Source organism: Lactuca virosa, chromosome 1 (genome assembly GCF_052849685.1).
Source record: "Lactuca virosa cultivar CGN04683 chromosome 1, Lactuca_virosa_CGN04683_v6, whole genome shotgun sequence".
NCBI classification, from domain to species: domain Eukaryota; kingdom Viridiplantae; phylum Streptophyta; class Magnoliopsida; order Asterales; family Asteraceae; genus Lactuca; species Lactuca virosa.
In genome coordinates, this window is record NC_136426.1 from 296,089,160 (window position 1) to 296,101,381 (window position 12,222).

Below are 12,222 nucleotides of genomic sequence, written 5' to 3' on the forward strand. Positions count from 1 at the left end.
TTCCATCAAGTATCAAATAAACAAGCCTACGCTCTGATACCACTGAAGGGTTTTGAGCATTCTAACACTCCTATGGTGTACATGCATCCCTAGAAACCTTGGATCTATGTTTTACTATGATACATGCAAATTTGATTTCCAAGGTTCATAACCTATCTAGCATAGCATGGTGAACTTTTAAACATAAATGCTAGTAGTAGAACATAGCTTATGTTGTTTGGATTCCTTGAAAACCTTGTGAGCCTAGCACCTCAAGTGTGATGCCTCAAATGTCTCACACAACACCAGAATACTTGGAATAACCTTGAGAGAAGTTCACTAACACCTCAAAATCGGATTGCCCTCTTTCTTTCTTGTACAAGTACCGATTTTGCTTGTCTAGGGGTCTTTATATAGTTGTGGCACAAGTAGGGTTACACCATGTAAACCCTAATTGTCATGGCTTTTCATATTCCATGATCTATGGGTTTGTAACCTCCATGGACTATCCACGGAGCACCTTATGGGTTTTAACCCAATCCATACAAACCATCTTTACACAATCAACCCCATATATTTAATTAGTCTCTTTTTAATAACTTAATTAATTTCAAATTAATTATTTGATCAATACTAATTAAATAATATTATTAATATATTAGAACTTATAATATATTAATAAACCTTAAGTGTCCTTTCTCTCATTTTGGTCTATCCAACTATTGCAATGCCATGCAACCCAAATGGACCATGCCAACCGAATCAAGTACATACCAGAAATAGTTATGGACTTAGACACCTTATCCAACAGAAACTTGGGATCATGCAACTTGTATTGTATGATGAATGAGAATTTTCATCTTTGGAAATTAAGACTAATTCCTTGTTCGCATGTATGTGTGAGTCAAGTGAAGGACTAGGAGATCGGGTACACTTGGTCGTGCGCTAATCAGGTCCACCACAAAGAACGATAAGGCTATTCGTCATGATTTACTAAAGTTTAGTAAATATAGTTATGTTACAAGTTTAAGTATCATTCTGAAACATTGGAAAAGTTTCAATGTATGGCAGGACGAATGAGAAGAATCAAATTAGGAAGAAAGATAAAAGTTTCTCCAATCTGAAAAGATGGGAGAGTATTTCAGTATCATGTTTTATGATCATCTTAATGATTAGGAAAAACCATATCACAAATGATCCTCTAAGGACATCTTAGTGCAATTGTTTGACTAAGAAGAGGAATCGTGAATTGTTGAAATGGTTAAATCAAAATATGAATCATACTTCGTTCCAAAATTGAGTCTTAAAGTAACACTCCAAGATCGAGCCTTGAGTGACATAATGTTAAGAAGGTTTAAAACACTTATCAAATGTAGAGTAAACTGTTTTCTACTCTTGTACATTTGAAATTGGTGAGTTGTGATGTTCTGGATAACACAAAGACCAACTAAGGCAAATTGTGTGAAGTGTTTGTCTTGATAAGAATCGGCACTAACTCTTGAATATTTGCTTTGTCAAGGAATGGTTCTTGACAAGAGAATCTTATATATCAAGAGGTTAGTGGGAGTCTTAAAGATCTTGAAAAGTTTCAAGAACTAATCAAGGGTATTGTTTATCACTAGCACACATCTTGAGGTTTATAGCCTATCATTTTGACATATTCTTGTTTCTGTGCCTATTCCAGTTAAAGTTGACTATGCATGTGAGTTCTATGAGTTCTCAGTTGTTTGCATAACTACTTGGAAGCAATGGTAGGCCGTTGTGCTGCCAGGTGGCAAAAAGTTTAGATTGAACAAGTTCAGTCCATATGAGTTTTGATTTGTCACTAACCTCCTCTTGTGGTTATGTTTTTGACAAATTCATATGGATAGGAACACATACACCATAAAATCTAAGTGTCATAAGGTTTCTCTTCGATTCATGAAAATGATGGTGAGGAAACTCTTTTACTAAGTAGATTTTAAGGAAATAGAAATTGTGATATTTTCATTCTCAAATTTAATTATGATTACGGCATCCCTTTTCATAATTCGAATTGTGAGCAATGGCAAAGGTCTAAACATTTGAGACTATGATTACGACATCCCTTTTCATAGTTCTAAAATTGTTTAGACACACATGTGAGCTATCTAAGGAAAGGTGTATGATTTTGGGAAGTTTAGATAAAGTCTTATCGAAGCATCTTGTATCAGAAACCTGAACTTTGGTAATGAAAGTCAATAAAGTATTGATTTCTAGAAGTTCAGCTGATTTCGGGATACATCACTACTAGAAAAACAGACTTTTACGACGCGCAATGCGTGTCGTAAAACGCTCAGACGACACGCAAATGCGTGTCAAGGAAGGCCCTGTCATAACGAAAGACGACACGTTTTTGCGCGTCGTCTATTTACGACGCGCATTTACGACGCGCATTTACGACGCGCATTTACGACGCTCATTTACGACACGCAATGCGTATCAAGGAAGGCCCTGTCAAAAAGGAAGACGACACGCATTTGTGTGTCGTAACCTTACGACGCGCGTTTATGACACGCAATGCGTATCAAGGAAGCCCCTGTCATAAATGAAAATGACACGCATTTGCGTGTCATAAACTTCAGCAACCATTTACGATATACATTTACGACGCGTGTTTACGATACTCATTTACGCATAATACAAAAATATGGAAACAAATATATACCAAAACAATCAATTTCATCCAATAACATCATGTCAAAAAAATTTAATACATTGGTATTAAGGGGATTTGATTGTACATTGCTATTAAGAGATTTTCCCTAACTATATAACCTAATACTACATTGCTATTAAGGGACACCTTGTTTCTACTTTTTATTGTTATGCTTCTATTTCTGCATGATACCTATTTTCATAATCAACACATTAGTATTTAGAAAGGCTTCAAGCATCATCAATCTATGTTATAAAATATTAAATTTAATACACATGTAGTAAAATACCTTTTGCCAAGAATCCAGGCTTCAATACAGACCATACCTATATAAAATATTAAAATTTAATACACATGTAGATTATAAAAGTTAATATGAAATAGTGAAATAGTAAAATACCTTTTGCCAATTGTCATTGCAGAAATTCAACCAAAAACAAGCGGAGTATTTTCTTTCATCGTCTCTGTTTAAGATTTTTGGTAAGTGCTTCACTAATACATATTCTTCTTTTAGCTTGGAGGCAGTACTAGACAAAAGGATAACTTTGAAGCCCCCATGAACTTGCATACCTGTTTTCAACAGAATTTATGTAAGAAAGAAGAATATGATTCAAGTTTCCAATATAAAATATAAGTTACCTCTCTAGAATTGACAATGTCCTGGGGATAGATACTGTGGTAATTTGAGAAGACAAAAAGGTCCTTAAGAGAGAAAGAAAGTTTACTCACTAGTAGTAGAACAACAAGAACTTGCTCACCACCTTCACAACATCCAAACTACTTTGATTGACACTATACACATCAACAAGACCTGCAAATTTGAATCATGCAACCATTAGATTCATATATTAAGAAATCAAAGTGTAATATGTTACCCAAGTAATAATAAGGTTTATGAATGACTTTTATTCATTACTTACTTTCTATACAACTAAAAATCTATACCTTCTTCCCATGTAATACCTCCACCATAAAATGCATCTTGTACGATTTGAAAATTGATTTAAAGTGTGGTTAGTTAAATTTACATCAAATTTCTACATGTGGTAACAACAGGTTAATACGATTTTTATATTAAATTTGTTAAATTTGTTTTTTTGCGTATTTATTTGGTAACAAATTTAATTGAAAGAAACCATGAATTGTAAATAAATTCACTGATATTATTCACTTAAATTATTGTTAATATTATTACAATTAGTAACATAGTTAATGAAAATTTTCATCGTTTTAATATAACAATAATAAGAATTTATATATTTTTTTATTATATTTTACATAATTTGTAATAATAATATTAATTTCACTATTTCAGTTGTTATATATTCCATACATATACCATGTGATTTTTCTAACTTTCAAATACAATTTATATTATTAGTAACATAATTTATTTTTAATTTTTATTTGTAATTTTTTTATATTTTTTCATATATGTTTATTACAATAACTTAATTTGTAGTTTTCTATATATCAATTTTCATTTACTTGGTTTATTGTGAGGATTTCATTTACCTCTAGGCATGTTCCAATATCAGATCCATATAATCGAGAATCAAAAGTTGTAATGGAACCATCTAGAAGCAAAGCAGATTTAATACAGCTACTTTGGATTGGAACACTTGAATTGTTGCTTAGTTTTGAATGAAGAGTCTGTAAAATAAAATACAAAAAATATCAAACTGTGAATCATGAAAGAATAATTACCCGAAAAACAAAAAGGGTAAAAACGGAATATCTCACCTTTGTTGCACGAGCTAGGGGTTTTACTGAAATGTACAACATTGTGTAAATATGATAAAATGAAAAGAAACCTAAAGGGAAAAAAGGTAATTAAACCATTAAATGTTCACATGCAATGTATTTTTTACTAGGAATATGGACTGTTTTCTTCTTCTTGGCCTGGTGCATTTGACAGATGTTGATGTAAAGAAGAGATGTTGATGTAAAGAAGAGACCACAAAAGTCACTTAATAAGAAACAACAAGAATATCTTGATTTGCTCATTCAATGTATCACCCAACACCTTGGATTCTCAAAAGGCTGACCGGTTGGGAACCAATGACATGGTTTTTTTGTCCAGGTTCTTGGGAGTCTGGCTGTAACAGAGATATAAAGCCTCCTCCTGTTGACAAAAAACCTTAAAGTAGAGTTAAAAAAAGACAACGATGATGATAATTCCAAGAAAAAAGTACCAAAAGAGCATGCTCACAAGTATCAGCTTGATGTTCTTGAACAAGCTAAAAACAAAAACACCATATCCTTCTTAGAGACAGGGGCAGGGAAGACCCTCATTGCTGTCCTCCTTATAAAAAGCATGTGTAATGATTTGCATAGACAATGAAAGAAGATGTTGGCTTTGTTTTTGGTTCCAAAGGTGACACTTGTTTATCAGGTACCAAAAAGTGTTTTGTCTTTTGACTTATCTGCCCCTATTATGAAACATCAATATGAAGATTATGTGATTTCAATTTACATTTGTAGCAAGCAGAAGTTATCCGTGATCAGACTGGCTATCAAGTAGGTCACTATTGTGGTTAGATGGGTCAAGATTTTTGGGATGCTAGGAGGTGGCAACGTGAATTTGAGAACCAACATTATCCCTCATTGCATATATTTTTTGTTCTCCATATTTCTCACAACCTGTGATATTTATTATTATTCATCAAGAAGCATTTGCATATGTTCAAAAAGAAGTAACAAATACTGAAATACCTGAATCTTGGAATCATATTGCTCTTGTTGAATAACTTTTTCAAGCCCTTCCTTCGACATTTGACGTTGGTACTCCTGCAGAATACCAAAGAACAAATTATTAATATTGTTTTGTTGTAAATAATGGAAATGATAAAACTTAGGTTCCAAGAAGTTAACAGCAACAGGTTACACACATATTGTATTTCCTAGTGTTTTTATGAGAGAAAGAGAGAGAGGGATGTTTGGATGTGAACTATTTTGTAACTACTTACATAAAACTAATTAAAAGGAACACTTCCATGCTTCTATTGATATTGCTAATCACAAATTCTGCTTCAATATATTCTAGATACAAATGTACAAAAAGAATTTGGAAAAAGAAGACTGATCAAATTTTAAAATAACATGGTCAAACATATTAGCAGAATTGTTCCTTCATACGGAGAGAGTGACTCTCACGGTTTTGTCTACAAATAACAAGAATGTACATCTTAATAGCTGTATATCTTAACAGATTCAGACTCAGTGTCCAGATGAGTTTCTTTGACTTTTTTTTTGTTTTATCTTGGTGGTGAGATGTCATCAGCATAGATGGAAGCTTAAGCGTCTGAAGCACCAGCTGCGAGCAATATTTCGTACGGGTGGAAGGCTAAACAGCTGACATATCCGATATTTTGAGCGATGAATACTCATCAGGTGTTCGGATGTCAAATAATCTCACAGAACCATCGACAAAGCCAGCTGCATATTGACCTCCATGAACTTGAGAAGCAGCCTAAAAGAGACAATACATATATATTCACACTATATATATATATATATATATATATATATATATATATATATATATATATATATATATTAGAAACAATATCAAGTAATATAAAACAATGGGGGTCAAGGTAAAAGTGAACCTACCGAAGCCGAAATGTTGCAATCTGATGCTAGGGGAATAGAGCTCACAAGTTGCTCTTTATCCAGGTCCCAAACCATGGTTGATGAAATTTCACCTGAAGCAAACTGCACCAATAAATAAAACATAAATCGTATGTTGTTTATATTATAAACAAATAAAGCCTAAAATAAAAGCATCAAAGTGAATAAAAAAGGAGAGATTGAAAAGTAGAAGTAGTTGATAGCATAAAGTTGGATTGTTGCTGCTAATCTACTCCAACACCCACACTTCTGACCTGGGTCTATGACCATGAATGGAAGAAAATGCAGTTACCAGTTTCTGTTGAAATATCAGTTGAATGTTATCATTTGAATCTTATTTATTGATAATCATGTAACTCGATATCAACAGAGTAATGTGTTGCATTATTCTCGAGCCTTCCGGACCTGTTCACCTACAAAGTATAATAGTCAAAATCTAACTAATATGCAAATAACAACAGTAGACAAGATACATCAAGTAATTTATTGATAATCAGAGTAAAAATAAGCAAGAAGGAAAAAGAATTTGAGAAAAGATAAATAAGGGTCATATGCTCCATTGTTCATTATTGCTTGATATACATGACTGAATAACAAGCACCCATCAAATTATATGTCACTGAATAAATGGCTGAATAACAGTGTAACCTCTTAACACATCAGAAGCCATTAAACTTAAGGAAAAATGAAGCATTAAGCCCCAAAATAATGAATAATAGTGCAATATGTTGAAAGAATTCATGGGTACCATTGTTCCTTAAGGTAATGTGACCTCTGGGGCCTGCTAATCGAATAGAGTATCAAAAGGATCAAGATTGGGTTTCCTACTAAACTTAATAAACAACAGAAATAGCCATGAAACCACAGAGTTAGAAAGATAGGGGTAAATCTGGTAATACTAATTAATATTATCAGGTGGAAGACTTACAGGTTAAATCTGTCTTCAAAGGTTATCAAATTCGCAGCCAACCCACGATGCCCAAACCTTCCGGAACGACCCAAATGCCAGTGAACTGTAACTTTAAAGTTTTGAGAGAGATTGTGAGCAAAAGGTTTCCATCTTCCAAGTCTGTTTTGATAAAATACAAAGATGACGATGGCGATTTGGTGACTATAACATGTACCCGTGAGCTCAGATTAGCTGAATCGATTGTAGATGGCCTTGTGCTTCCAGATAAAGAACCTGATACCGAAAAATTTGACTTATTTAGGGTTTTGAAATTGCATATTGTCGAGGTTACCCCTGAGTAGGCGCCACCATTGATAGAAGAAGTAGAAGAAGAAGAAGTGGAAGAAGAAAAGCCGGTTGAGATCGAGAGTATTGAAGTAGAAAACAACGGGTCCCATACCAATTCTAAAAGTTAACAAAAACCGGAAAAGGAAGCTGAAAAAATACCCGATGATCCGGAGTTGAAAGAAGTTGAAATGGACGATTGGTTATTTGAATTCGCTCAGTTATTCCGAACCTACGTCGGAATCGACCCGGATGCTCATATCGACTTACACGAGATCGGAATGGAATTGTATTCCGAAGCTCTGGAAGAAACCGTAAAAAGTGAAGAAGCTCAAACTCTATTCGACAAAGCGGCTTCAAAGTTCCAAGAGGTGGCGGCTTCAAAGTTCCAAGAAGATGCTCTGCTGCAATGGATGATTTTAACCTAGATACAGTAAGAAATTAGAACACATCAAAGGGGTCAATTTTTTTCATTGCCAAAAACCTAAGTGTTATGAGAGAGATTATGAGAGGTGCAAGATTAGTCTTGTTTTTAGGGTAATGAATAAGGTTGTGGTTTGTTGGTGGTGGCGGGGGAGAAGAAGATAGCTCCGACGAAGGTCAAAAATGTGGAGCAAGGAAGAAGGAAAGGGTAAGAAGGCATCGTCGTGAATGACCTAGGGTTAGAGAGAGAGAGAGAGAGAGAGAGAGAGAGAGGGGGGGAGGGAGAGAATGGCTGTGTGGGATTTTACGAGAGATAAGGCGATCCAGAGGAGAGAGTGCAGAAGCGGGGTATTCAAAATTTTAGAATTTTAGAATCTTAGAGGATCCGTCTTTTAAAACGCGTCTTTTGTTAAAAAAAAAATATAAAGCGACATTTGTAGATGACACACACTTAAAATAAGCGCCCTCCGTGTTTTTAATTTTGTTTTGTTACACTAATTTTAGGGCACGCACAAATGCGTGACCTCTATCCTTCAGATTTTGGAAAGCTTACATCAATTTTTAGGGCACGCACAAATGCACATCCTCTATCAGTGTGTGTCATTATTTGCGCGTCGTAAAAGGCTGTTTTCTAGTAGTGCATGTCAAAGCTAGTGGGAGCATAAGTGTTATGCTGATAAGAATATAATCATCATGTTAGTGGGAGCATGATTATTATGTTAAGTTTTCCAAGTTAGCAATGTTAATTATATAAAATGAAAGTTTCAATTTGCAAAGTTGCAGGGTTTTGAAAAGTTGTTTTGCTATAATTAAGGGAGAGAAAATTATACTTCATTTCAATTCTAAAAGCTTAAATTGAGATTTTAATCAAATTTAGTCAAATATATATGAATGTTATGTTGGAATGGTTCAACATAAGGAAATTCTATATATGGAAATATTAATTGCGTTCTTAAAATTCGATTATGATTACGACATCCCTCTTTATAGTCCGAATTTTGAGATCATGGCTAATAGAAAAAATTATAGCAAAAGACTGGTCTAGGATCATGTCTTTATGTGAGACATTATGAATTGTATCCCATAGGCTTCGGGTATAGGATCGATTGCATATGCTATAATATTTCTATGTGTTCTGAATTTTCCAAATGCCTAGGGCATTAAGAGGGAAAAAGGACCAGAACTGTATATGACTAAAATGATTAAACAATTGTCGAGGAAAATCTGAGGCTTACCAAAGATTGGTTGCTCATGGACAGTTGGAAGTATAGTGTTAATTTTGGAAGGACCATATTGACATATTCTGAAAAGAGGCAATTCTTGTTCAGAAACGATAGTCAAAATGGGAATAAGGAAATGTTTCCATAAGTGGGAGTTATTCTTTAAATCAGTGTAAGATTAGAAAACTTAATGCAAGAAGGATGTTCAAAGGAATGTACTTTGAATGTGAGACTTCGTTTCCATGGAATTTCTCTCCATTGGAATACTTTGTAACGTCTGTAGCCAAGTCTTTGTGACTTTTTGTGTATAGTCATTACAAGAGGATCATTGCATATAAGTTTAGAATCTAACAGATTTCAGTAAATGGCAAAGAATCTTGTATTCTTACATTTTTCATAAGGATTTGGAATTGTGAAATGATCATCATTGAAATGTTTTCAATTTATCTATTCCACAAAGAAAGGACCATAGGTAAACATAGTGTGCATGCTTGTAGAATGGGACAATTATTGTTTTAGTTCAAGTGTTAAGTTGATTATTTGAAACATTATACAATGAATAATGAGTAATCAATATGACTCAAAAGTTTTGGGGCCATATAGGATTAGTATTATTCTTGTGTTTCACTTTGCATGTTTTGACTTCCTGAATAACTAGGTTATTCAAACCGTCCATAGTTGATCATACTTTGGAAGTAGGTATTGAGGAAAGACTGTCATGAATGGGTCTGTAGTATGTCTAGTTGTTTTAAACATAGTTGTAGTATTCATGAGTGCTCCTGGAATAAGATTTGAGTATTGGATTAAACCCACGCTCATTTGAATCACTTATCGATTTTATCATGAGTGATCATGAGACGATAATATCTTATATTCTTCAAACGGAGACGTGTGAGTTGTAGTTGCGAGTCGGTTGCACATTGACATATGTAAACGCACTAGTAACTTGGATGTTATAAAACATATAGTTGTGTGTAATTTGATGAGTGAGTACCATTAGAGGGATAAAAGCGATATCTGTGGGCCCCTCGATGATTTAGTGATGACAACCATAAGTGCTCAGCCGGGCCTGGACTGATTTGATTTGTTTAATTAGTCGGTCGTCATAAATCAGAAATCGGGAAACAACAGATGGACATAGAGAATGATTTTAATCCATGTCTGATTCCATATGATATCTAGAATGGAGGAATATACGATCCCTTATCTAATGGACACGTCATTGACTAGGTCAGAGTTCGACAGTGGCTTTTAAGAGCTACGATTCCTAGTAGGGATTTTGGAGTCATATTTGCAATAATAGTTTTAGACTTATACAAGTGGGAGACTGTTGGATTAGATGTCTAAACCTATAACTATTATTGGTATGTACTCGACCCGAGAGTAGCATGGTCCATTTGGGTTGCATAACATCAGGACAATTTGTTAGGATGGACTTTTGAGAAGAGGTTATATATGATTTATTAATATATTATAAGTTCTAATATATTAATATGAAATCATATGATTTAATTAGTATTAATCAAGAATTAGTTTGGAATTAATTTAGTGATCAAAAGAGACTAATTAAATCTATTGGGACTAGTTATGGTAATTGGTTATATTTATATGTGTTGGGCTTATGATCCATATTGGACTAAGTTTATGTACGGATACATAAAGAGTTGGGCCACATGAACCATGGATCATAGAACCCATGGATATGGATTTGGGTTATACCCATGACCCTTGAAATCCTACATATAAATACATACTCCATAACCTAAAAACGACTACACATGTTCATCGAGTCAATGGAGGTGTTTTTGGTGCATGGAAATTCTCTTTCAAGAGCCACCTTTGTCCTAGGTGAGTTGTCAGCAATTTGAGGCATTCATACTTTTGGTGCTAAGTGTTGGGTTTTATACAAACAATCCTATGTGTGCATGCAACCCTAGAGTTGGATCTATGTTTTCACTATAAGTTATACAACTTTATGAACACAAAAGAACCCTAGCATGCATATACTATTTTTGAAATTGACATAGGAGAATAGAATACATACCTTTTGTTGTTATGTAGTAATAACAACTAGTTCCTTGAATTTCCTTAGCTCTTGAAAGCAAGTACCACAAGTGTAGTACCTCTAATGGCTCACAAACACACTTTGAGTGAGATGATGAATATGAGAGAGAGGAGGAAAGGTACTAAGCTCCAAAATTCGGCCCTAGTAGGGTTTTCCCATGGGGTGGTCGAATTCTAGTACCTTAGGGTGCTATTTATACTTGAGGCTAGCTAGGGTTTCAAGGTGGAAACCCTAATCCCTTAGCTTAGGGCCTAAGCAAGTCCATGGACTCCTTTCCTTAAGCCCTTGGACGAAAACTCCTAGATCCTTCTAGGATTTTCGTTCAAGCCTTAATAAAGGTGATCCAATAGCCCAAAGTGTCAACTATCAAATAATTACAAAACAGCCCCTGTACTTTTAACTAATTCCTTTAATCCCAAAATTAATTCCTAATTAATTTCTGATTAAATACTAATTAATAATATGATTCCAAATTAATATATTATTCATATAATATAATAAATAAATCATATTTATGCCCTAATCAACCTCTCTCCTCAACTGTCATCCTGTCTAGTCACCCGTGTGAAGGTAACCCAAAAGGACCATGCTCACAATCGGGTCAAGTACATACCAAAATAGTTATGGACTTAGACACTAATCCAACAGTCTCCCACTTGGATAAGTCTAATAACTATTCTGCATATGACTTCAGAACCTGATCAGCAATCGTAGCTTCCAAAAGCCGCTGTCAACTCTGATCTTATCAAATACGTGTGTCCTTTAGATAAGGGATCATATATTCCTCCATTCTACAAGATATCGTATAGACATGAGACATGGATTGAAATCATTCTCTCAGTCTATGTGTCGTTTCCCGATTTCCGATTTATGGTGACTGACTAATTGAACAAATCAAATCAGTCCTGGCCCGGACGAGCACTTTTCTTTGTCATCACTAAATCATCGAGGGGCCCACAGATATCGCTTTTATCCCACCTTGGGTAAAAGG

The 12,222-nt window shown here is 34.4% G+C and overlaps 1 protein-coding gene across 6 annotated transcripts; it reads right to left on the reverse strand.

Moving 5' to 3' along the window:
- Window positions 1-2,662: 2,662 nt before the first annotated feature.
- Window positions 2,663-8,254, reverse strand: LOC145167331 (uncharacterized). Of its 6 annotated transcripts, XM_079086526.1 has the most exons (15): window positions 7,686-8,254; window positions 7,414-7,472; window positions 7,218-7,302; window positions 7,038-7,121; window positions 6,272-6,702; window positions 5,842-6,128; window positions 5,372-5,446; window positions 4,869-5,299; window positions 4,510-4,781; window positions 4,400-4,425; window positions 4,172-4,309; window positions 3,386-3,467; window positions 3,057-3,226; window positions 2,946-2,982; window positions 2,663-2,848 (listed from the first exon to the last, which is right to left on the reverse strand). In XM_079086526.1, exons 9-12 carry the CDS (start codon window positions 4,661-4,663, stop codon window positions 3,420-3,422), a joined length of 366 nt encoding a protein of 121 aa, XP_078942652.1. In that variant the 5' UTR covers window positions 4,664-4,781; window positions 4,869-5,299; window positions 5,372-5,446; window positions 5,842-6,128; window positions 6,272-6,702; window positions 7,038-7,121; window positions 7,218-7,302; window positions 7,414-7,472; window positions 7,686-8,254; the 3' UTR covers window positions 2,663-2,848; window positions 2,946-2,982; window positions 3,057-3,226; window positions 3,386-3,419. The 6 variants fall into 6 exon arrangements, with proteins under 6 accessions (XP_078942652.1, XP_078942660.1, XP_078942640.1 ...); XM_079086534.1 differs by lacking the exon at window positions 7,038-7,121; XM_079086514.1 differs by having other exon boundaries at window positions 5,866-6,128; window positions 7,038-7,302.
- Between the last annotated feature and the right edge of the window lie 3,968 nt (window positions 8,255-12,222).

Excerpts from the sequence above, each read along its gene's own strand:
- LOC145167331 (XM_079086534.1), bottom strand. The coding sequence starts at position 4,663 with ATGAGCAAATCAAGATATTCTTGTTGTTTCTTATTAAGTGACTTTTGT. Across the intron at positions 4,310-4,399 it reads CCCTAGCTCGTGCAACAAAG|ACTCTTCATTCAAAACTAAG; the intron begins GTGAGATATTCC and ends TTTATTTTACAG. Across the intron at positions 3,468-4,171 it reads ATATTGGAACATGCCTAGAG|GTCTTGTTGATGTGTATAGT; the intron begins GTAAATGAAATC and ends TCAAATTTGCAG.